Genomic DNA, 27279 nt, shown 5'->3' with positions numbered 1-27279 from the left:
CTCTTAATGATATAGAAGGCATCGGTGGCTCTTCAAATGTTCTATTCACTAAGAAATCTTACTGGCCTAGTGTCATATTATGTAAAGTTAGGAAATTCTTCAAAAGAAGCTGTACCAAAAATTATATTAAACAAAAACAAAATCAAACTTGTGGAGTTACAGACGACTATTTAAGTATAAATCACAGGTAAAAACGCTATGCGAAACTTGTCGAACTTCTCTTTCATACCAAAACCCCTGCTTGGGGTCCATTCATTGATGTGGATTGGAGCGGAGCGAAGATGGGTTAAACAGACCGGCCAGATTAATTATAGATTGATAGATGACGTAATAATTGATTTGATCACGTTATCTATCGAAAATCTGATTGGTCGAGTAAGTTATCTAGTAGTCGAGATTGCGTACTGTTAAAAGATAGTATCAAACAATTTAGACTTTCCTAAATAAAAAACTCAGCGTTGAAATTTTAAATATTAAATTACCATCTTATTACAAGAAAATTCATTCATAAATATTATTCCTACCCAGAAAAATGTGTTGTTTTTGCATATTTTGTACAGCTTCTATATGTACTTACTTAATCTAAAAGTTTACATACAACTTAATATATTACAGGTTGGTAAGAAATAGTCATAGTAAAACCTAATATAAACAATGTAGTCAGTAATTAAAACATGTATAAATTTCATATTCTATTTAATATACTGAGATCCTTAAAATATAACCTATTGTTCTTAAATTAAGGTCCATAATTTAATGGCAATATTATTAGATTGACCTAAAGAAAAGGACTAAAATAGTTAGCGCACATTTATGCAGACCGCAAAACAATTTTTTTTGGAATTTCACCATCTTTAAAAAAATTATAGACTGTGAAAGTTAACCGTTAATATAATGCTAATTTACTCGTACAGAAATCTCTAAACAAGTTTAAAATTTGTTTTATCCTTTTCTGCAGAGAACGTTTTGAAAAGGATAGCACTACTTTAAAATCTGTTGATGTAACCTATTTAGAGATTTGTGTACATCAGTATTTGAATCAGTATTTTCTGTGCAATGGTTTGAAACTTTAATTGTGTACCACTATTTTTCAATTGCCATAAAAATCTGTTTAATCAGCATCCTGATACTTAACACGTCTATGCAGTTAAAAAAAAAGTCTAGTGTCCTAAAATACCCATAAAAATAGCAATAATAATTCTCAAAATATTATTAGCGTACATATGTCGTTTGTACGCTAATAAATATAATGATTTGCGTTGACATAACGTTTCGTTATTCGTAGCTTAAGTTCAGTGTGTCCACGCGTTATTAGAATTTAAAAAAAACTGTAATAACCTTATTAGATATAGGTATGTATATAAAATAAAAAATATTTGATTGCACGTTTAGAACAATAAAAATTTTTTGGTAGTTAAAAAGTAGTGTCCGACAAGTCTCTTTTGGCGCCTGGCCAAAGCCGGAACCATGGAGGTTAGAGAGAAGGAGAACGATCGCTGTAGAAAATAGTGTCCCCGAAATACGGACAAAATAAGTGAGGCGCTGCGATCGCTAAGTTGTCTCAATAAAAGCGGGCTGTTGTGCGCTAATTTGAAAGGATATATCAACGTTTAATACACGTGTATATAATATTATTCAAAGGAAAATTTAATTTTATTTTAATTTTACACATTCAATATTTCAATGTGCTACTATGAAGATATTACCTTTGGTACTTTAAATAATGATGATTGACGTAAATTGTTTTTCACTCTATTTTTCCGATCAGATGCTAAACCACTTGTACATCCACGCACAATACAATATTTCACCACTTTTTAATGTTTCTTTTCGTCAAAAATTAAAAAAATACGGAGCACGATTATTTTCTCACCGATGCCGCGAAGAAAATTTATACATTATGCAACTAACTTCATCTACTTGTACTCATAAACAGCTAACTTCACAGATACTCCTTACCGACGACAGCGCGGTTATAAATTCTACCAATTTTCAGGGACAGGCGCGCTAATGCTTTAGCGCGTAGCGATCGTTCTCCTTCTCTCTAACCTCCATGGCCGGAACTAAAGCCGCCATCTTGAGAAGTGCACTTGTTGATAATTCGCTGTGTCAGCATATATTAATGCTACAACAGTGCCCTCACTCAAGTGCCAAAAGAGCCTTGTCGGACTCTATAAATCAAAGCTTTGAAAACTGCATAAATGTACACAACTTTTAAAGTTCGATGTAACATTCCAACTAGAAAACAAAATTAATAACAACTACGTTCGATATAGCGAGTATTTTATAGGCATTTTATAAAAAAAATCGAATACATAATAAACTTCGATTTTAAATTTAAAAAACAAAATCAGTATCTATACAAAGGCAAGCATACAGCAGTTTTCCAAAGTAATATTTGTTTAATTTGACTTAATTCGTAAAAATCTAGGATCAATCATTCAGATTGAATTTCTTTGGACACATATCACTTAAAATTACGTAAGGTCGAGTCCGAACCGAGGAATGATTAGATTCATATTGACTGCAAGTTTTTGCGTGATAAGAGAGAGAAATTAATATAGGGCTTTCTCTGTTACGTAATCCCATAGAAAAAGACAAAAGGTCAATGGGCCTTAACCATTTTCAGTGACCAACCAACCACAAACGAGCCTATGTTTCAGTACTAACTTGTTTCCGTGGATAGAGTAGTAAGAAAAACAGGCCCACAGATTGTTTTGTCCTTGTCATTTGTATGGGATAACGTAACAGAGAGAGCCCCATATTAACTTCTCTCCGTGGATACAGTATAGCAGTCTGTCTAGTAATAGCTGAGAAAAACTTAGGTTGTGTATCATTGCAATAAGAATATGTGATTGTTGTGATTGGTTGAATTTATGTTCAGCCAATCATAACAGTTGATACTATAGCAATGGTTGGTGCGACTTTAGACTACGGACCAGATGGCTAAACGACACAGCCTAATCAGTTCGGATACAACCTAACCTATACGGGTCCCTCCAGATAGATCGGTGCGGAGAGCAGAGCAAATTTTGATCGTATTTGAAATTGGGTTTAGCCTTGAGAATATTGACATAAGGTTTATTTTTACCGACTAGAGGATACTCTCTCTAGTCGGTAAATACTCGGTAGTCGGATAGAGGATATTCTCGAATACTCCCAAATCTCAGCGTGAAACATCTGTGTCAAAAAAAAGCGGTTCGAGCCGGTCTACCTGAAAAGATCCTAAGACGGCAACATACAGGTCCCAAACAGTCCACACAAAATCTTAGTCCGATATTCGTACACAATATAGAAAAATTTCAAATAAGTTACTATAGGACGAAACAGACCCTAAGGGTTCACGCGTTATCGAACCCTTGAAAATCGCCGGGCCAGTTCTCCCTGCGAGCGACTCGGTCGGACCCCGTGCACGCAAAGAACGCGTCGCCCTCGAACGGGTCTGCTTCCCTTGTGAATATGTTTACAGAGTCCGATTTCTTTATGTCCTTGTGCTGTGGAGGTTTCGCCCTTAACGGGGGCAGGTCACCTTCGTCTTCTTCAGCTATAGATGCCGTTCGTCCTCTAGGGGTGGAAATTGTGGTGAAATCGTCCTCGAACATCGATCTAGGGGAGAGCGAGTCGGAATCGAAGCGGAATCGAGTCGCTGGGGAATCCCCGTCGCGCGCTCGCGCCGAGCTTCCTGATAGAGGGGACGCTGTTGTATCTTCTGGCTCAAAAGCGAATCTATAGAAATATATAAAATAAGATTAATGTAGCATAATTCAATTTCAATAATATAAATGCGACCGTGTCTGTCTGTCCTTTTCACGACCCACCGATTTTGAAGAAATAAAGTACGGAGATAGCTTTCATTCCAGGAACAGACACCGGCGACCGGAAATCAAAGAGTTCCCACAGAATTCTCAAAAGCCTAAACCTTGGCGGACGAAGACGTTGCTTTCATCTATTTGATACAGAGGTAGCTTGTATCCCGGACACGAGTACAGGCTTCTTTTATCCCGGAAGAAGTCGCGGGCATCATCTAGTAAATCTATATGAAGATATTTACCTTGTTCCATCCAAAGCTGTATATGGCGCCCGTTTCTTAGCATTCGGCGTAGGAGTGTCTTGAAAGTCGTTATCGAACGGAGAAGTATGCTCCCTTTCTCGCGGAGAAAAATCATTTGAGAACCGATAGTCCCGCGGTCTCGTGCGCGGCTCTTCCCTCCGCCTTCGCCTCGGGTCCCGGGAGTCCCGAATACTGTCCCGCGGATCTCGAGAATCCCGACCAGATTCGCGTCCCGAATCCCGCGGATCGCGAGAATCCCTCCCTGATTCTCGCCCCGAATCCCGCGCATCTCGTGAATCTCGCCCCGAATCTCGCGGGTCCCGGGAATCTCGGCCTGAATCCCGGCCGGAATCTCGTGCGTCGCGGGAGTCTCGGGATTCTCGTAACTCTCGTTCAGCCTCGCGTCGGGACGCGATGGTTGCTGAGCGCCGCCCGGGCCAACCGAGAGTTGATCCGTACCTATTAACAGATATTTTTATCATATAAATCTCATTATATTTAAGTACCTTATAATACAGTCATTTGGTGCTGAAAAATGTGGTTTACCTTTAAACTTTTCTGGGAGTTTTGATAAATTGGTGATTTTGTCTAAAACTGTTTTTAGGAGCGAGCGGGAAAGATACGAGTCGGTAAAGTAAAAATTCGAAAAGAGCATGTGGAAATCTATAAAATCCCAAATTTTCAAAACTCCCGGTTTTTTCAGGTGACTGAAGTATTAGGTTTAGGTTGAAAATAATACCTTCTTTCACTTGGATCTTCCCCTTGCCTTAATTCGTTTCTTCGTCTAGTTTCCCGCCATCCAAGTGAACCGTAATTTCTTTCTGGAATTATACAGAAGGACAATGTAATGAACATAGGAATTGTAATGAACACACAGGAATGGGGAATATTAGTCATCATGAAGAACTTAGCTAATATTCTTTCAAAATTGGATGCTTTCCATTTCGGGAAATCAAAGGAATTCCCTCGGAGGAACATTCCGTACAGGCCTATTAATCTTTAAGCTTACCGTCTCTTCTCCATCGCTGGTCGGGCCACCGATCTCGCGGAGAAGACCTGCCCGAGCCGCAGCCGTCGCTGTAACTACACAAGAAATTCAGTTTAGGGTTCTGTACCTCAAAAGGAAAAATGGAACCCTTATAGGATCTCTTCGTTTTCTGTCTGTCTGTCCGTCTGTTAGGTCTGTCAAGAAAACCTATAGAGTACTTCCCGCTAACCTAGAATCATGAAATTTGGCAGATAGGTAGGTTATAGAACAAAAAAAAAACCGTAAAATTGTAGCCGCTGGATTGAGGCAGCATAAGACCGTGGCGTGTGGAATTCCAATATTATGTCTTGTAGTGGACGTCTAACTGTTGATGATGATGATGATTTGCAATTATTCTGGTAATGGCAATTTCCGAAGAATTTGTGCAAATCTCTATGTTTATATTATGGTCTGAAGTAATAGTATGGCTATCGTCATATGGCCCCCTGATACAAAATTAATACATTTATATTATTATATTTTTTATTTTAATATTTTTAAAAATTAAAAATATGAGAACTTACTCTTCCTCATCATAAGAATGTCGCGGTTTCCTATGTCGATCCATGTCCCTATAATCTTTTGATCTATCTCTACTCCTCGGTTCCCTGTAATCTCTTTCTCTACTATAATTCCTTTCTCTACTCCACGTGTCTTTATCTCTATCTCTTCTCCGATCTCGTCTATCTCTACTTTCTCTATGGTCCCTGAGATCTCTCTCTTTGCTGACGTCACGTCTATCTCTGCCACTGCCGGAATCTCTTCTATCTCTAACTGATTCTCTTCCGTCTCTGTTTAAGTCTCTATCTCTACTGCCGCGTTTGTCTCGTATCTTCTCTTTCTCTCTTCCGCTGCCAGAATCGAGGCACTCTCTCGAGCCAGATGAGTTATGTCTGCAAAGAATTGTATTTAATATAAATAATTTAATTGTTTACAAACCGAACAACTAAGAATATGTGTCCTTATTTCTTTGTCACTAACACTTAGGTCAAAAATTAAGATAATAAACACTAAAAGAACAAAATGGTCATATTCGCGTCGCACGGTTAACATGCGTTAGGTCTGTGTGGCGTGTTTATAGGAAAAGGTCACAAGTGCGACAGGTTTTTGATACCATCATAGTTTCGCGGAATTGCTATTCGAATTCTGAGGCCAGCCGTACATGGTTGTTAATTTTTATAAAAAAACAGGGTTTCTTGTTGGGTTTTCTCGGAAGGCTGGGCTTGAGGGTTGATCATGATGATGAGTCTTTTCACAGATGTATGAGGCTACCTTGAGTCCCTGTCGCGATGTGGTCGCGGCAAGCGCGTTACTGGCGGCTCTTCGTCCCACGGCGATACATCTCGCGACGATGATGATGTTTGAACTGACAATACATACATTAAGTATTAGGGCATTACACCACTGGTGCTAATTCTGTTGTACAAAATCTCTAAATGAAATTAAATTGACAATACTAGTGCTATCCTTTACCGCCGGAAACATTGCGAAAGGGATAGCACATAATTACACATTTATTTATACCTCTCAATTTAGTTTAGAGATTCTGTACAACCTAATAAACATCTTTATCGAACCATTTATATAAAAATGCAGTAACTATTGTCAATAAAATTTACTTGTTTCGTATTATGACTCCTGCAACTGGGTCGAAATATCGATAATTCAAAATCATATTTATCATGGTATATGTTTGCGTTATTTACAATAATTATATCATTAAACCACGAAATAAGGTTAAAATAATGAATTAAAACTTCGGCTTTCTATGTGCTATCTACCAATCATTCAAGAATTTAAGAGAATAGGAGAAGCATTGGCCAGGTATGGATTGGGTAATATTTATAGATAGTTTTAAAGTGTTCTATAATAATAATCAGTCTTCCCAATGTAACTGCATACCAACCTGAAGGTCCTCTATTGTGCGTGCGTCGACGTCTCTGACGAGGCTCAGAGTCCCTGGAGTCAGAGGACCAGCCTTCTGTCCAGCCGAGTCGAGTCAATCCGCCCACGCCCAGCACTGGACCTAAACGCCAGTCCCACGTTAATCCTTATAAGATCAAAGTGTTGGGAAGCTTAAGCATCCAAGGATCAAGACCAAAGAAAAGAAATTACTATCAGATAAATAAGCTCTAGTAAAGCTTTAGTTTTTTCTAAGAGTGTGCTTAGGAACTTCACAATTTTGTTCCTCATTCTATCACAGAACAGCAGGAAACTGTGAATGTTGGCATCCTTGTGAGGTCGACATCCAATCTATTTGTATGAAATGCTTTTCTCAACGTTTCTGATACCAATCGCTAACGTGTGGAATGAACTTCCAGCGTCTATTTCCTGCCACGTATAGTATAAATACCCTCAAGGCAAGAATGAATAGGCATCCTCTACCCAGGCCTCATCATTGCTTTTTATTAAGCATGATTGTCGTCAAGCGCAAGCACAATAAAAAAAGACTACCTTACCAAATCCGGCAGGCTTTAATTTATTCTCGAACTAAATTAAACTACACCATTGGCCTCTTGGCAATTATGTCAAGTTCTTAAGGCTCAGGCCTGGTATCCACCAATGGACGGAGATTCTTTAACTACTAACTAGATTGTTATTGATAGATTTGAACATGACAATTTTTCACGTTTGATCTGATAGTCTGTTGAACTATGGAAACTCAAAATTTAATCAAGTAAAATCTTATGGCAATTCAGAAATTTATAAAATAAGTACTTTAAAAATATCAAATATCTAACGTATCAAATGGAAAATACTAGGTGTTTATTCATCAGTTAACATTTATCTCACCTTTAGTATCAGGCGATGAACCGCTAGGCACATCACTTATAGAACCCGCAGAGAGCCGCGTCGGAGGCTGCAAATCCCTAACCGGAATCACTTCCATCGGCGTCTCTTTCTTCTCCTCCACCTTCTTTTCCTCTTCCTTCTCTTTCACACCCGGACTTTTCCTAAACGCATCTTCAACGTTGAATGAGAGGGAGCTATTATCGATACAATCAAAGAAATCTGAGTTATCGAATCCATCTGATTTCTCATCCGATCTCTTTCGTTCTTTAGGCGCTTCTGGTGGTATCGATTCGAACTCGTCCTGAGGAGGTTCCGTTATAGTAATTTCACGTAATGCAGCATATCTATCGTTTCCATCCTCCTGTTTTGTCTCACTCACACCATTGTCGCGCGGCGATACGCTTCGTCTGACTCTTTCTATTTGTAAATTCTTCATAACAGTTTTTATATCTTCAATTTTAGCATCTATAGGTTTCGGGCTAACTGAATTCCGGAACATGTTAAATGAATCTATCGTTAGTTCGTCTAAACTCTTTAACGGGCTTTTGTCTAATTCTTTTCGTTCTTCAATCTTTTGCTCCTCGGTTTTAATTAAATTTTCTATTATCGTTAATTCATTGTCGTCTTCTAGTTTTGTGTCGGTTTCTATCGGGTCTAATATCGATTTAGCTTTCATTTCTTGCTCTTGTATTTCCCTAAACGCTGCGTATTTATCGTAGCTCGAGTTTGCTTTTTTATCAAAATCGTCAAAGTTTGCAACAAATGTGTCCGTGCTTTCTGCGAAGTTGTCTTCAAACTGAGGTTTAAAGTCTGTTGTTACGGGTGCTAAGGAGATTGGTTTCTCGGACAATGTAGAAGGTGTGGGTTTTATAGGGGTAACTTTTTTCTCTGGTCGTAACGTCGGATCCACGTGTATATGCTAAAAAAGTAATTCATTGAGATCAAATAAACGAGCAGTTTTCTAATGTGGTACAAAAAGCCATCGGTAAGTATTAAAACTTACCGATTTTTCGTTTTCTGATGCTACATAAGATCGGAGATATTCGGTCAGTTGAGGAAGAGTCATTGAAGACAGCGTCGCCGCGGGAACTCGAAGTCTAGAAGAAAAAAATTATATGTCAAACTATCTTCTAGAATTAGAATGCCTGTCACTAAAGCGGAGCGTAGATTATGTTGGGCAAGCCAGTCAGATTATTGATAGACGATGTGATTTCTTTACATAATTTCTCAAAAATCTTATTAGCCTTACCAGTAAATAGCCGATTTATTTTCACTGATCAGGGAATCAGCTTATTATGTGATATTTTTAATGGCTTGCGGATATTGTTGTAAATGAAACAACGAAAACTTAGGTGTAAATGATAGTATCTTAACATTTGTCAGGTAAAATTGAGGGCGAATAGTTGCCTGGAGCTAATATCGCATTCAGTTCAGATTAATTACGAAACATCTGGAAATTGCCAACAAAAAACTAGCCTTTTTATGTCCTCACCTGACGGACAAGTCATCCATGGTGAGCGTGAGCAGTTGGCTGAGGGTGATGTCGAAGCGTTTCGCCGCGGGAAGCGGCGGCGGGGCCGGCGTTAGGTATTCGTCTTCACTGCTGTTAGTCGCTAGCGACGATTGACGCGGCTTCATACTGCGGTCCGCCTTAAATTAAGGTAAAACTAGCTATAAGGCTTCTTTTTAACTAATACTTTGAGAAATCAAAATATTTGAAACAGATTAATGCTCATTTTCATCGCTGTCAGTTAAAAATAACCTGCCTAACTAATGCCTACCCTGGCTTTATCCCAAAAAAGTAATTCAACCAAAAATAATGTGTGACATGTGATCAGTTCACTTCACTAGCTCAGACACGACGTCGTAATTTCTCGAAGAATAAGGAACTAAGGAAGTGAAGGCATGCTGTCTCCGTGTTTCAATGTACAACGGTTATAATTCCGGCATACTGTAATATTACGGTTTGTGTGGAGCTGTCTAAAACAAAATTTTTAAAAAGTCCCACGACTACTTCGATTTAAAAGTGCGGTGTAATCACATCGAGATTTGACAACCAAAGAAATTGGAAAAGTAGGCTGCAGAAATAGAGGTGATGACTACTAGTCAGATCAGCGACTTTTTACCAAACGTAAAAAGGCTTGCATAGTAAGGGAGCTTGCTTGAAATACACAGATGTGTCATCATAAACGTTTGACATAATTTGACATACTTTTTTAGTTAAATTGATAATTTTAAATGGTTAGCACACTTAAAACTAACAGCGGACGTGGATTTTACTAATTTTGGAAGACCTTCTATTTAATAGTTCCTAAGAAATAATTTATTTTTGACATAGTCATCATCCCAATCCTAACATGTTACTTACCACTGGTTCTTTCTTCCTCGCCGGCTTAGGGAGCGGCGGAGTCTCTGAGTCTTCAGTTTCTTCGTGGTCGTGAGGCGGCCTCGGAGGCGGAACGATGCTCACGTCGCTCACCTTCTTGGGGGGTAAGGGGGGAGGGGGAGACGCATTCTCGGGGTTCAGCTTGGATATTGGTTGTGGACGTTGCCGTATTGAACTTGTGTCTGTGTTCTGGGAAATTGAAGTAATTTTTTTAGAATCTTTCTGTATGATTGAAAAATCCGATAATAATAAAAGTACAACAGCAATATGCTTGATGATGAATGAATAGTGTTTATGCACATGGTATTCAGGAATGCACGCTTGTCATTGACTCATTATGGATGCGACTAATGCGCTTAACTGCACATGAAAAAGGAAAAATTAGTTTCATGTAAATTTTTTTAGTGATCCTATTACTCCATTAGTATGTCAGCCTAATTGTTGTACAGCACTCGTCTTCCGTTATGTGTTGGTATGGATGAATGAGCTGAATTATTCAAGATATTCTCTTACCTGTCTCGCCAGTCTCGGTGATTTAGGAGCCGGCTCCGGAGGCAACGTGACTTGTAACGGACCGTTAAACACTTTCTTCCCTGTATCTACGCTCGTCTCGGGTCTATCGTGCGTCAGTTCCTTGCTGAGCTTGCTCTTCAAGTCCTCCGTTCTCAGCGAACTGATCTTCGGGAACTCCTGCATGCTCGTGAAGGGATCGTCCTTGAAAGTGTCGGAGAAGGGGTCGGTATTGTCGAACGGATCGGTCTCCGCGAACGGATCGGACGTGAAAAAGTTGGAGGAGAAGGTCGGCTGGGTCGGCTTAGCGATCGCGACCGAGCCGCCCGAATGACGCGACAGGGAGGTGAGGGTCGTGGGCGGTCCGTAGCCCTCCGCCTTAGGCTCCGGGGGCATGATCTCCGAGAGGAGGGAATGCGACGGAACGAGGTCTTTGAGCACTTTCTTTGGTGGGTTTTTGAGCTCCTGAAAGAAGAGTTTTTTGTCAACGTAAGGTTTACTCCGGCCGGTGCCGAGCGGGTCTAGCTCCGTGAACACGTCGTAGCAGGCGGGCGCGGCCGCGGGCGGCACCTGCAACAGGCATCATTACACCACTTGTAGGGCAGCGCGGCGGCCAGCGGACCTCATGGAGACGGATCATGTAGGGTAAAACGCCTCGTCCGCGAGAGACACTTCCCTAGAACGTGGAGATAGCACTGAAGTTGTGATTATCATTTATCACTTCGTGATCTCAACTGAATTTGTGGGTATTCTAGCAATGGTGAGGGACAATCAATCGAAAATGATTGTGATCATCACATGGTATTTCGCGTAAAACGTAACGGGATTACTTTAAAGTATCTTAGCTCTATTAGAGCTGTCTAGCACAAATACAAAATAATAAAATTTCTCCAATTAATGCACATTGTCGTAAATACTCTCTAGCGCTATTGTTCTAACGTGGACAAAGCGTTTTAGACTGAGTTCTAGACTAGGTTCATATGATCGAACAATGTCGCGCTACTGTTCCAATGTATTACAAGATGAAGGATTACATAATGTAAAGTATTCTACTCTTCGATGGTGTATTAGTTGTATGACATGAATTCATTGGTATGCAGTGAGTGACATCGCACGATCATTGGGTTAGGCTTAAAGCATTGAGCAATTCACAAATGAATGCAGTTAACTTTACAAGTATTTTCCAAACCTTTTTTACCGGTTAAGAATTATTATGTGGTCTATCTGTTCTAAATAATTTGTGAATAAAAACTGTATTTGTTTGTGGAATGCTTTATTGTTATGATTTGGTTATGTGTTTCATGCCATCACCACACACAGAAGCCTAAAAAAGTATTTAACCTCAAAAATGTTAATGAAAGATTTTGAACGCGTATCAAGCCCGCTACCTAGCATCAAATACAAATGGATGATGAGATTTGAGTGAGTAAAATTAGCAGAAAATGAGGAAGTATGAGTCATATTGAAAATCATATCAGTTACCTGAGCACTAGATATCCTTAAACAGAGTACACGAGTACAATAGGACAAAATTTCAGACTTCTGTCAACATATCACATTTTATATTTCATCAGCTGAAATAATTGTCCCTTGGAGCATAACTTTTGTAACAGTTTAATTCAATTGTTTTATACACTACTTAAAGGTTGCTTTCAACGAACGCTTTCCGATTGGCGCGGAAGTATTACAGTAGTCATGAGTGAAACCATACGATGCGTTGCGTCGGCGGTGCGGCACCGCTGCGTCATGCTAGGATGCATGCGTCGTGCATGCATCCCAGCCGGAGCGGCGACGCAGTGCCTGAGTGACACTCAATACTCAAATTCATAAGGCGCACGACATCGTGCGGTCTCAGTCTAAAAATGGCTCGTATGCCATTATTTCATATCGCGCCAGTAAGAAAGCGTTCGTTGAAATAAAGACGATTGGTAAGCTTTGGGTTCCGCAAATACTGATCATTACTAATACCTGTACCGCATCAACGGATAAAAAAACGGTTTGTGTTTTATAGTTGATAATAAAATAGTTTAAAAGTTTTCCATTTCTCTTAGGAGTCGTCACTTGAAATCCTGCACTAAACTAACTTAATTAACTAGATGTACCAACCGAATGTCTTGTTTAGTTAGGAAATTATCTTACAGACTATACAAATATATTATGTATATAAGTAGCAGTAAAATGCTCTTCCAAGTCAATAGTTGTATGGTAACGTTAATCAAATCTGTAAAGACGTATTTTTGTATCACCAATGAAATTTTTTACTCTCGATCAATTCTATATAAAATAGAAATAGAACAGTGAACAGAAAATAGTATGAATTTGTACGAGCTTTCTTTACTATTTACTACTAGTACTAGTTACTAGTACTTACTAGTACTAGTTTTCTAAATGTTGAATGAATACGTCATAATTTCGCCAAACATCTACTTTATATACTTCCGCTAATACAACCCTATCTCGGGTTTAACGCATACTAAAAATTTACGCGATTTGTATAAGAAATAAGTGTTAATTAATTTATAACACCCCCCCACAAGTGAAGGTTACAGTAACTAGAAAAGAGCTGATAACTTTCAAACGGCTGAACCGATTTTCTTGGATTATAGGTAAGAACACTCGCGATCAAGCTACCTTTCAAACAAAAAAAAAACTAAATTAATATCGGTTCATTAGTTCAGGAGCTATGATGCCACAGACAGATACACACGTCAAACGTAGAACACCCCTCTTTTTGGGTCGGGGGTATAAGAGGCGGTGACTCAACCAGTTTTTAACGATTGCGGAAACGATATTATGACACTTTTATAGCACATAGAACTCGTATCGTACTGGCGGAAGGCTGCGTTTTACTTGTCACGGCTCGCAGGATCTAGCCACCACGTTAGCTGACCAAATTGGTCTTTTTAGACTGGCTGTATTGGTGTTCTTAGACTATATAGTAAAGAGTTGTATGAAGTGGTTATTTTCTGTACACTATCTGTCTTAGTCTAAAATCCAGGAACAAATCTAGTAGAATATCGCGAGCGACAAAACGCTATTTTCTAAAGTGTTTTATCCGCGCACTTATGGCGCATCGCTAATATATCAATATGTTGCTATTATAAATGTTGCTAATTGTTGCTATTATACGATTTTGCTGCAGAATTTCTGAGCACGATTTTCTGCTGGATTTGTACCTGCTCTCACTGCAATGCTCCTTAAGATAGAAAATATAGAATATAGGCATTATTCTACTTACTGGAGGATCAGGCAAGTCATCGACCAGTGTAGCAGGTTTAGGGTCAAAGTCTCCCGCAACAGCGGCAAGGTCGAAGGTTAGTGCGGGCTTGCTTGGACTGAAGGGTGCTCGTGGAGGTGCGGAGCGACCTCTAGTGCCAGTTGTGCCGGTTGGAGGAGGTGGGAGTAAACCCTTCTGCAGACAAAAAAAAAGTTTTTTAATGCCGTAAGATCTGCAGAATTTGTTTAAAAAGGCTGGAAGTAGAATCTTCTAGAATATAAAATGACTTGATTTTTTATGTTACAATACTCCTCTTTGAATTAGGCCAAAGTATCGAAAATTTACGAACAAGTTTCAATGTAATCTCAGAATAACAAAGTAGGTTACTAGAGCATCAAAGCAAGTTGTCAACCGGTGTGCCTCAAAACAGTTGATTTGTTTGGCGGACATTTTCAGCGGGAGGCATGTATAAATGTTACATCCGTCCTATAAGGATCTGAGTTACTCTCAAGCAACCTCTAAAATAAGAACTGAATATTATCAGATACCTGTGAAGGCGCAATAAAAGAGTCTCCAAACGGGTCGATTGTAGGCGTGAAGTAGAGCTCCTGCTGTAAGGCAAAAGCTCTGCCACGTCCGCGCTTGCGTCTGGTTTGGACACCTACAAAACTTGCCGGTCAGTGTAATAAGTAATGAGGAAATATCTCAAAAGCACCTTAAAGAAGTCCATGAACAGGTTTGTGGAGGGTGTGAAACCCCGCAGCAGCTACACAACTACTGCTCCAAGTCGACCAGCTCCGCCACGCCGTCCTCCGCGCTCGCCTGCGGCTTGGGCACCTACAAGACTCGACCATAGCAGTAATTACTAATGAGGGAATACCTGTGAAGGCACAATGAATGAGTCCCCGAACGGGTCTGTGGAGGGCGTGAGGCCTTCGACCTGCGTGAGGCCCCGCCGTAGCGAGCACAGTTCTTGCTCCAAGTCTACCAGCTCCGCCACGCCGCCCTCCGCGCTCGCCTCCGGCTTGGACACCACCGAACTAGTTTCGCTGGTCGTTGGTATACTCTGTGGAAGATAAGTAACGTCCGGAAAAATTAAGCCTGACCTTAAACCTGCACAGTGGGTGATTTTCCATCAATTGGGTGGTTCGAAGAGAGGCGCGACAGCGAGAATTACTGTGTTGCCGCGGGATGGGTTCATTAGAAAAGATAATGTTTCCGGCGCAGTATGAAAAACAGTCCTTATATTGTGTATGGTGTAGTAGCTTTTGCCCGCTTGATATAATAATTAATTATTATTGCCTGTATATATAACTCGAGGATAATGTTGCTATTTATCAGTAAAAGAACTTTCAGTATCAGATCATTCGTTCCGGAGATTACCCCTATATCCAAACATACAAGTTACGTCTTACAGTTCTATAAGTTAGTAAGTATGGGTTACCTGGGAGAGATCACTCCAGTGATAAGGTCGCCCTTTGTTTAATTAAGTGTATCATATATTCTATCTTTGTAATTTTGTTACAATAAAGTTGTTCAAATAAATAAATACAAACTATTAATGTGGCTGATGTGTCTTCCGGATTTTTTCACAGGAAATTAATAGTGATAGCTACTTTGGCTTTATCGTGAGGTATGTTCGGATACACGAGAGAAGCGAACCAAGCGAAGCTGAAATTATTATCGTCCTATTAGCCTTACTCGGTCATGCTAACTTTGCACCTCGCGTCGATTACGTCACACTGACGTTTAGGTACGGTATGCGAACCGTACTGACGCGACAAGACGACCGTGGGCAAATGAGCGGGTAAGTGGGAGAGGCGCCGCATTCCAGCGAGGTGCAAACTTAGCGCGACCGAGTAGTACTATAGAATATTTACGCACCGAAACTACAGAGCTCTTTCGCGTAATTTGGTCTTGAACTTGACTTCCACCCACGTCTTCATAGTCCAAGCGTACATATTTAATCATACTGTTACTACTAAAACATTGCATTAAACAATTTATAGTATTTCGATCGCGCATCACTTTTAGAGCAAAACTCATGAATTAATCCAAACACTAGTCACTTTAATTTTAAAATTTAAAGTCGTCTCATTAGGTTTTAAAATTTATGGGCAAGAATTTTTGTTTGGTTTTAGCATCAACCAATTTACGCCAGGCATATACAAACACTATAACTTCAATACTGATTTTCGCAGAAAACTCCGGGTAAAGGTATTCCCTGATTTATCGGTGTTTGTGTTGGTACAATTATTACGAGTATGTGTGGCATGTCCGACAGTGCGTTCCCGTGTTTGGCTTACGGTATTTGTTTGCGTTGCTAAACGTAAACTACGTACCTACGTTTTCATTCCATATTTTGTTTTGACTTTTGAGTGCTAAAGTATAGTCCGTCATAATTGGATCATTATTACAAAAAATCGGTCAAGTGAGAGTTAGACTTGCATAAACAGGGTTCCGTACCACCGTACAAGATATGCCTACCTAACACTTTATGTAGAATTATTTATTTTACAAACAAAAAGCTCTCTATTTTTATAAGAAATAAAGTTCAATTTTTATCGGCAAGTTATCAAATCATGGAATTATTTTACAAAGCTCTTTTAAGCTCATTTGATTTTGCTGCAACTAAATTTAAACTTTATTTCTCTGTAGTTAAGATTAATTTTCCAAAGCCAAAAATTAGCATATCAGTGATGTTTCTCATAAGAAATAACCGCGTTGTCCAGGATTTCAAAATATTTCCATACCTTAGTGGTTTTAATGTCTGTAACGGCAGTCACATGCCGACTGCTGGGGATCTTCGCCTCGAGCTGCTGTTTTGCCATCTCAACTTCCTTCTTTTTCAACTCGAATACCACTTGAAACAGATCTCTCATTGCTATAACTACCTGCAAGACAATTTTACACCATTAATATTCTTTCAAATGATATTTGTTTTTTATTTTTATACAATACTAGTTGATGCCCGCGAGATTGTCCGCGTAGATTTAGATTTCCGGAAATCCCGTGGGAACTTGATTTTTTGGGATAAAATGTAAACTATGTCACTCTACAGGTCTTCAACTATATCCAAACATATTTTTGAAAGAAAGATTGAAAGACAAACCAAGGAACCAATAAACCAACAACAAACACACTTTCGAATTTTTTGATATGGGTATTGGTTAGTTATATATAAATGGATAAACTGAGTGGCTGACATAATAAGTACATCAATCGTTGAAATAACGTCTAAAAATTGAAGATCTCTATAAAAGAGACTCCCACTGTAAAAGTAAAGACGATTGTCAGCGATCTATTTTGGGTAGGACCCCGAGGACTGTCCATCGTCTGTGCAGGCCTTTAAAGTTACATTTCTTCTATGAGAACTCTACCTCGCCTATAGTCGTGGGTAAAAGCTAGTTTTAATAAGAAGGAGCAAAGAAAAAGCTTACTTGACTAGCTGCTTTATCAGTCTTGATGCCAAAGAAGCGGTGGCCGGTGTCAGGGGAGCCGAATATGTAGCCGAACGCGCGCGAGTCCGTCATGTCCTGCGCGATGAACGATATTTTGTGGACAGGGTGGTGGTACAGTGAATCCTGAAAATGCAAGCGTTGGTACAGTCAAAGACCAGAAGTGACAGTTACATTCGTTCTTTCCTAGCCTAAGCTGTATCTACGCAACCACATTTTGCGTCATCATTCCTCATACGTAAAGCTAAAGTTTGGAATACTCTTCCGTGATCTGTTTCCTACCAATTGCAATCCGGGTATCTTTAAAACAAGAGTGAATAGGCATTTTTTAGGTAAACGCGTCACATCTTATGCCACATCATCAATTTTACTCCAACCTTGAAATTTCGCGTGATCGTGAAAGTTTTTCAGAGTTTCGTGTATCTAGCAATAGAACATTCTTTCAACGATCAAAAATCTGCACTATTTGGGTTTATCGTGTTCTCTAAAACGAGTATAATTCCAAAATCAAATATCCAGTTACCCAACGTAAAGGAATATTCAATTTCAGAAATTGCAATGTGCCACCTCTCATGTAAAGTATGTATAAGAGAAACCTTGCATGAGTAAGAAGAGCCCAGATAAGACCCCATGCATATGAGAGTAGTCTTTGTACCAGATGAATTTAAATGGGTATGAATACATACCATATTCATAAGTGCAAGCAACAAGAACACTTTAAGCAGATTATAATTATTCAGGTTATTACCGTAGGGATTACAATTCTCTCTTATAATAGCTGAGTTATCTTGTTAAATTGCATTAAACATTCAAACGTCTTTACATCTTCTAACAATGCTCTTTACACGGGTTTCGCCATTAAGCAAGTAATATAACATATCTTTAAAAAGTTATTCTAGGTTCTCTTAGTACGAGTATGTCTTATACTTGAGTATTATATTGTCTAGTGTATGGGTAGTGGGTGGGTGGCTTCAGCCGTGGCTGGTTACCACCCTATCAGCAAAGTCAGGCCGCCAAGCGATAACGTTGTAGTACAATGCCGCAAGGATCCTATCACGGATCAGGGATATCATAAATATTACAAATGAATGTATGCGCAAGATATTGAACATCGCGAAAAATAGTCAAAGTAAGGTGGAAACATCGACAAAGGTTACCTAATTGAACTCTGTTGGCAAATAGAAAACGCGCCAAGTCAATTTGACTTTTAGGGAGCCGGCCTACATCTGTCAAGAAATTAATTAAGATGCAAATACCTGATATAGGTAATTACCTTATTTACCTAAAATCTCGGCGTTCTGTAAATTTTAACCTTAGATACTTTAGGGTAAAAGGCATTTCTTTCAAAGCAATCCTAGAGTCAATACATAAAGGTGCTACGATGCTATCAAATCACCTTACCAAAACATCTACCCGAATTTATATTTGTGAACGAATAAAAATAAATTGTTGTTCCAGGTTCTTTTGGGGTAGAGGGCATCTACAGTACTGCGATTTAAAAAAGAAATAAAAAAATACTTACTCCAGTCTTGTCGTCGCGCAGGCGCAATCCATCGATGGCTACATGGACCTGTATCCTCTGTTTGTGCTCCCCTGCAGCTCGTATTGCCATTTTTAAGTCCGCCAGTGCTTCTTGGCACATCCTATCACCCCGCGCTTCGGGCACTTCAAGTACGCCGATAAGCTTCGCGCGGAAGGACACCCCTTCGCCGAGAAATCGTCCCGGCTCGTTCTTGTCTGCGAGAGGTTCGTAAATGACTATAGAATAACAAGGTTAGCATGTTCTCAGGCTAAACGATGGAAGGCATGAATAATTGAACATCATGATAAATACATTATTATATCAGCATAGGGACAAATCTAGAGGACATGCTCGATTTAAAATCTCATACTGGAATTTAGAAAAACGTCGAATTTGCGCGAAAGTCAACGCAGACAATAACGTCTGGTTGGCGTGAATCAACTTGCCTGAACTCCTTTGCCAACATCACAGAAATGATTTGTCGCGTTTCTCGGGGAAACGAATTTCCGCGCGCAGATTTGTCTCTAGTCTAATGTATGACATGAAGGAATACTTGGCAATGTTCATGTTAGGAAATTGTCAGGTTATTCTCACTTTTACCCAGTACCTACCTAAGCGAAACAAAGAAGAGATGTGTTAAGTCGACCAATAAAATTCCTAATAGATGACGTGAAAAATAATTTAAAATTAAAATTTATTTTATTTATTAATTATTAAAAATCTGGTTGGTCGACTGAACACATCTCCTTTCTCCTTCGCTTAGGTAGGTACTGGTCCTCTACTCGATTCTACCCACCGGGCTCCGTATGTAATGCGCTTGCACTTAGGTGGAGGTTTGATATACAAATGCCCTAGTGATGTCCGGTTATTATGAACATAGCCAGGTATAAAATAACAATTTTTATTTTATCCATTTTAAATTCAATACAGATTTACAATAAATATATTTTTTATAATAAATACCAGAAAAATGTAAAACTAATCGAAAAGTTACGTCATGAACATTTAAACATTAAAATCGTGCAGATCATAATGGAAAAATATAGTGCTGCTTTCTAAGAAATTCAGTCATTCGAGTTGAATAAGGGCTTAATGCAAAAGCTGAAAGTTGAAACAGAGACAAAAGAATTAATTCCGTCTGCATTACTCAGAGGAATTATTTAACTTTTAAAGTCGTCGTCCGGATGTCGTTTGGCAGGACTCTCGTCTGCCCACGAGAATAATAAAGGACACTGTCTGGGTCTCCTCGAATTCGTATCGAGAGAGTTGGCACCGAACGGCCATTAAATTTTACGATTAATCTCGATGCTGTTCTGTTGTGATCAGTGTTTGTGAAGTTCATAGTATTTTATAGCATTTTTACGGATCACGAACACAATTTTTTTCAATGGGCAATTTTGTTTAACATCCACAAAGAAACAATATTTTAATAAGTAGGTATTTAAAAGGAAAAGCTGACCGAATGATCTATCAACGTACAGCTCAAGCTACTGGACAGATCGGGCTGAAATTTGGCAGACAGATAGTTATTAATATAACACACATCCCCTAAGAAAGGATTTATGAAAATAGGGGTTAGTTAGTGGCGTTAAATAGGGGTTTGATATTTGTGTAGTCCACGCGGACGAAGTCGCGGGCATAAGTTAGTAATAGATAAAAGTGCTGAAAACATCTCTGTTAGAGATTTATGGATGATGAAGTTTATACTTAAATCTAACAAAACAGCAGCATGAGCTTTAAAACGTAAACAAACGATCTCTGAATAAACCACTAACAGCTATACACAATTTCACTGAAAGTTCACTTAAAACTTTTAATTAAAACTGCATAGTACCTCTGCTCAACAGGAATTTCGAGTCCAACTTTTTAAGAGTCATTATTTTTCAAAATAAGCGTGAAAATTTGAAAAGAACGTGAGGATGAGGTTGAGTGCAAAATAAAAATGGACCGTGTTGTCCTATTTCGGTCCCTGTTTACGGCATATCAGTGGCTGGCTAATTGTATTTCCTGCTGGTAAATTTAGAATCTCCTCGGCTGGGGGCAGGGTACCCGCGTCGTCCTGATCATCATTCCCTGGTGTTTTGATTAACAATACCACCTTTTAAGGATTGTCCTATGTCAATCATAATATTATAATTTGCTCATGGAACACAGATGTAGAATTAATCTCCTTTGTCTATGATGGAACCTATACTATGTTGGAATGATCATAATGCCCTAGTAGTTCGCTAATCAAAATTTACGTCTAGATTGGCTAATTCATAACAAATGAACAAAGTGAGTGAGAAGTTTACTCTTTTAGGAACAAATTCATAAAATAAATATTATAATCATCTCTTTAATTTAAGTATGCAGCAAAAATTGTATCCTCGTAATTGCTCGTACCGGCCAATTTTTCGCAGTTACAAAATCGATGAACCAAACAATCTGAGTTCATTTCTACAACATTAAAACGATACACCTGTAAACTTTATCCCTCCGCTATCGATCTTTCAATAGACAGTTCGTGCATAAAGCCGGTGTTTTCACGGGTTTCTTAAACGGTATCGTTTAACCTTTTACCCTCATTATATAATTACACACGCGCCCAATATTTCTAAGTTTTCATTAACCGATAGTTAGGTACAGGAGAAAAAACCCTTTGAAACTGATATTATCACCATCATGTTTACCGATAGACGTCCACAGCTGAGCATGGACCTCTTATAGGGACTCCACACGCCACGATTTTGCGCCGCCTGTATTTACGGACTCTCTGCGACTCGTGTGAGGTCGTCTGCCCACTTCATAGTAGGAGTCTGCCAACGCTAAGCTTTCTGAGGTCGCCATTCTGGCATCTTGGGACCCCAACGTCTATCAATTTTTCGAACTAAGTGCCCTGCCCATTCCACTTCAGCTTGGTTCTCCTATCGATCTCCTCATTTCTGATTTGATCACGTAGGTAGAGATACCAAGCATAGCTCTCTGCATTTCCCGCTTAGTGACTCTAGAGCTTTCTTATGCGGTTCATAGTTAGCGACCATGTCTACTAAACTAATATGGTTTCATGGTATTCTGAAAGAATCAGCTGTTTTCAACTGAAAATCATTGTTTAAAGTATTAGTTGAATGGTTTAAAGATGGTACACAGATGGATGGACAAATTTTTTAGTGGTAGAAGAGACGAATAGTCTCAAAAACATCCATATCAATGTTTCAATCCAGAAGCTAGGTAAAAATTTCACCACCTATTGATTTCGAGAGGTTTCTACCGAACGAAAAATTACGCAAATTAGCCAGCCACGCCAGTACGCAAAAAAGCATTGAATTGAAAACCTCCTCGTTTTTTAGTCGATGAAAAACTTTATTTGATTGAAGAGCCTTTCATGAATACGTATACCGTACCTACATAATGGAGTCGAGTGGTCAAAGTACATACTCCAGCGATATGAGACTAGTATATTAAAAAGCGTGGACGCTAATTAATTGTAGTCGGGTTTATTAATAGGCATACGTTTTAATAGCTTGTTAAAATTTAGTCGTAAACATTATGAGACTAATGATTTTTATGTTTCTTTTACAGCTAACAAACTTTCAGGATAGAACGAGTTCAAAGGATCCAGAATGTTTGATGTGGGCTTTAAAACCTTGGGCACACCACATGAAAGACCATGATGATATTTAGGTTTCTAATAAAGATACAATCATATCCTTGTTATTTTTCAGAGAAATAACAGACAATATACAAGCGAATATTTACTGATAACAGAATGTACGATAAGAAGTTAGTTTAATAACAATGTCTTTGCCATAATCAAAATTATCTTTAAGGCTGGATACGAGATAACAAATATCTAACACGTTTCCTTTTCGATCTATTTTGCAAAATGATCCATGAGGTCTTTTTCTTCTTCAGATCCTTTAGATTCATAAGGATATCTGCTGCAATGTTTAGGTGATTAGATTATTCTAATTATTATCTAAACATTTTGGACCTAGAAAGCTGAAATTTCATACATATTTCCTTTACTATGTAGACAAGAAATAAGGCTGGATTTTTTAATTCCCACGAGAGTGACTCCGCGGGCAGATACTAGTGATAATACTTATATAAAGGTTTAGCGCTGTTGCTCATCAATGCTGACCGGTCAGCTTTACATAGGAACGCTTTTTTTAGGGTTCCGTACCCGAAGAGTGTCAACGGGACCCTAATAGTAGCCTCCGCTCTCTGTTCGTCGGTCCGTGCGTCCGTCGGTCTGTCAGCGGGCTGTACCTATCTCGTGAACCGTAATAGGTAGAGAGTTGAAACTATCACAGAGTATTTCTACTGCCGCTGTAAAAACAAATAATAAACATTTCAAAATGGCTGCTATGAAAATAAAACAAGTGTTAGGTATTCCTTGCACGATGGTACGGAGCCTTCATGTGCTAGTCCGACTCGCACTTGGCCGATTTTTAGGTAATGCAAACATATTGACTTGTCAGCGCCAACGATCAGCGTGAAAGCAATACCAGTCTTGATCAGTATTTCCTCCTCCTTTTCCTTAGTTGAGAAAAAATCTAGTATGTACTTTTCCTTATTTATGTTTGATATGATCAGCGGATATGATACGTAGATGGATGAATTATTAGGTATAACCTTAAGCATATCGTACCGCAACTGCAACCGCAATCAATGTTCATGTCGTGACTTTGCTGAATGTCATGTTGAAATGTCCATAACACACAATGTTGCCCGTTATTTTTAGCACAATTTTCCATTCCCCGTTGATTAGTTAGCCCCCTATATTTACACACAATATTATACAGATATAATAAGCATGTAATAGTTTATAATAGGATCAAAGAGGGAACGAAAAAAAGGGGATCGCTCAATGGGCAAGTGTAACCTACTGGTGACTACGGGAAAGCGTGAAATGCAATATGCAGTACTCACCGAACTGCCGGAGAAGGTGCTGGAAATGACACACCTGCATTATTCCGAACAAACCCACTAAAGTTAGTTACTCCCCCCGCCGCACCACCGCTCCACCGCCTGGGCCCACAACTCACCCTCTGTTCAAAACCAGGGTTCACTAATTATGACATGGGACTAGCAGACAACTAGCAGATAGCATGGGTGCCGAGTTAGTGCAGTGATCCTCGGAGCCGGACCATGCATGTTACAACGAAAAAGAACGCAAAATATACAGCTCAAAGCGAGGATGCCCTAGCGTGCTGACGTCCGACATTTAGCTCTAACTAAACACCGCATGACCGCAATGATATCCAAAGAAAAATCGTGTAAAAGCATCTCGAGCACAGACAGAACTCACATTTGCAAGGGCTGGTTTTCTTACGGAGGGTTTGCATTGGAAAGTCAGACGGTAACTTGTGATTGAACATCGGGAACCCGCCTTATCGACCTTCGTGTTCCACTGTAAAGCAAGCACACTTCGCCGTCACTCGCGATGTATGCACTCGACACACTGGTAACAGAGTCACTGAGTCGCATGCAATACGAGTTCCACTGGGAGATTTATTGATTTTCACGGTGCCATCGCGGCCGGCACACGAGCTCCGTCGCGGCGGGTTACTTAACATCTCGCTACGAATGCATTTAGTAGGCAATTAAGTAGATAACGGCGGAACTGTGTGGTACATAGACCATTACAGTTAGCGAGTGGCGGTCGGCACAGGAGCTCCCGGCTCGCACATGGACACACGCACATTAGCGCGCGCACCGCCTTGTCGGTGTGAGGGGTGTGCGCACACACGCGCAATGCAACCCTTGATCAATATTTGCCCCCGATCTCCACTTCGTACAACTTTCATCATTCCAGTCAATGAGACTGTTACCGAGCCCGTATATCGCCTTTACATAATTTTGCACGCGTTCAATTTTTGATGCGCGAAAATTACTTAACAATTTTATTATGTATCTACATATCTGGTATTAAATCATTTTAAGTCGGCTTGTATAACTATTGTTTTCATTGCACACCTACCTATATACTTGTAGTTATCAAAGATTTTAAGAAGTTTCAATTAATAAAAAAAAAAAAAACAGTCTTATTGCAATTAAATAGCTACTTTTTTCTCTGCCATAAAAATATTTTATATGAAAAAATGACGTAAAATACATAGTTAAGTAGTTTATTAACATTTCACGGAAACAGGAAGCTGTGTAAACTTTAACACATCAGATAAGAGTTATCAATAAATAATTAATCTTCCTTTGTATTGACTAAGAGATAAGGCAGAGTATTTATTGACCCTGCACACAAATCACTCATTCTTGATTGTTTACACTTTAAATATAGAAATGCTATTTATTTTATCTAAGGAATGCACGATTTTTGGGTTAAAACTAATAAAAATTTGCCATATCTTCAAACACAAAAAATTATATTGGTCCAAATTGGTATTAAGTATGTCTTTACAAAAACTAAGTAAATATTAGTAGGCTAGCTAAATAAATAATTAAAAAATGAAATTTAATAAAGTTAAGACAAAAAATGGAGGATCATGCAATCTTAATTACATATACCATATACAATTATAGTTACTAAAGAATGTTTTTTCACCAAATAGTTACTTAACATAATGATTCCTTATTAAATTAGCAGATGATTTTGTGGGGCATCAAAAACAATTGCCTTCACTTTCGAAAACCATTGATATGCCAATTTTTGTATTTTTGTAGTTTATGGTTATTAGCTTATATATTGTAATGATTTTACTTAAGATATTTTTATTGAACATTCATTAATTTTAAAGACTTCATTTTTACGAATAAACAGTGAAGCTAAATGCCATTACTTAATTGCCCAATTCAGATAAACATAAAAGAAATTTGCAAGCAAAAACAAAACAGTGTTGAACAATAAAATGTTCATATCATAGTCTATTTCATCTTTTCTTAGAACTTACTTTAAAATGATAAGTCATAGGGGCAAACCCAATAACTTAGCTGTAAGAATCAAACAAAGGTATAGGTACTTTATCCTCTAATACGATACATTAAAATAACATATTTTGACTATAGTTTTCAAACTGTTTTATGTAAGTATATAAAAAAAAAGTTAATACCCTTGTATTGATGGATTAGATATTATATTGTGGCTGGTGACATGCACAGTAATATTTTTTATATATAAAGCATACTTGCTTTTGAAGTATTATATCTTACACAAAAATTTGTTACTTACAAGTATAAGGCAAAAAGGTGTCTGTTTGTGATTGAATCTCAGCACAATGAAACAACAGATCAACTAGATTTTATGCAGGGCTATAGTTAAAAAACTTGCAGAGACATAGGTTAACATAGGATACTTTTATCCCAGAAAATCTAAGATTTCTCATATGACTTTTAAAAGCCTAAATCCAACAGTCACAGGCATCAGCTAGTTTCCAATATTTTACTAATAATTAGTTAAGCATTATGTTTTCACTTACCAATTATTTGTATAACAGTTTAATATTTTCACTTTCTGAGCTGTTTGATAATTATTATAATAATGAATTTTAATGTACTTATAAATGCATTTAGGTTATACATAATACATGCATTTTTAAAAACAAACATGCACAAAGACTTGCATGCAATTACCTTGGCATGATCACGTTCAAACAAGTGATGCTCTTGAACTCAGACAGTACAAGGTTTTTAGTTCTTTACTATATATATGTTTAAAAAAGTTAGCAGTCATATAAAAAAATTACAGACAAAGACACTTTTTAATGCCCAACATAATATATCTGAGATCAAATAAGTTGATTTTATTTTTATGTAATTAATACAAAGCGATTTAGCTAGGAACTTAGAAAAAGGTAGATTTTTCATAGTTTCATAATTTGCCTAATAGCAGACAGATAACACTATTTAGTATGAATCTACAGATTATGAGCTACCTACCATGTCTAGGAATCTAATGTAGATTTATAGAACAAAATACTTACATATTTTCAGAGCCATAACAGGTAATTGCGGTCCAGTGTCCTGAATTCAGTAAAACTGCATAGCTTACTTGAGTCGGAAACTCGACAGAAATGTAAGGTTTATATATGAACCATGGACAATTTTACTAATATAACTGATGTTAACATTAAACACAGTACAACTTCGTATTGTTCGAATGTATTTAATGTTTTTAACGTGAATACAAAGTTATTTTAAACCGATGCGGATCATCAACCTCAGAATTCGTCCTTCTCAAATCTCATCACTTCTCATAAATATTGATTGACTTTGACATATGTTTGACATTTGGAGTTTTTTTTTCATACAGATGATAAAACAAAACATTTTTAGGCAATGGGCTGTCTACGGCAATGGCCGACTTTGTCTGTGGTGGC

General features: G+C 38.5%; 1 protein-coding gene across 10 annotated transcripts; it reads right to left on the bottom strand.

The window, feature by feature from the left end:
- Positions 1–524: 524 nt before the first annotated feature.
- LOC123875676 (protein disabled) lies at positions 525–27141 on the bottom strand. Of its 10 annotated transcripts, none has more exons than XM_045921649.1 (19): positions 26884–27141; positions 23879–23997; positions 18965–19200; positions 17425–17568; positions 16738–16878; positions 14865–15050; positions 14006–14179; positions 10771–11337; positions 10240–10446; positions 9364–9521; positions 8875–8968; positions 7872–8790; positions 6985–7104; positions 6351–6444; positions 5603–5971; positions 5061–5134; positions 4791–4872; positions 4052–4510; positions 525–3726 (listed from the first exon to the last, which is right to left on the bottom strand). In XM_045921649.1, the coding sequence occupies exons 2-19, from the start codon at positions 23916–23918 to the stop codon at positions 3342–3344; spliced, it is 4449 nt and encodes a 1482-aa protein (XP_045777605.1). In that variant the 5' UTR covers positions 23919–23997; positions 26884–27141; the 3' UTR covers positions 525–3341. The 10 variants fall into 10 exon arrangements, with proteins under 10 accessions (XP_045777605.1, XP_045777601.1, XP_045777603.1 ...); XM_045921645.1 differs by lacking the exons at positions 23879–23997; positions 26884–27141 and adding exons at positions 24258–24796; positions 26534–26870; XM_045921647.1 differs by lacking the exon at positions 26884–27141 and adding an exon at positions 24258–24891.
- Positions 27142–27279: the final 138 nt, after the last annotated feature.

This window comes from Maniola jurtina, chromosome 20, assembly GCF_905333055.1.
Source record: "Maniola jurtina chromosome 20, ilManJurt1.1, whole genome shotgun sequence".
In the NCBI taxonomy this organism is placed as follows: domain Eukaryota; kingdom Metazoa; phylum Arthropoda; class Insecta; order Lepidoptera; family Nymphalidae; genus Maniola; species Maniola jurtina.
Note: the sequence above shows the minus strand (reverse complement) of the source record. Positions and strands in the feature narration are given on the sequence as shown.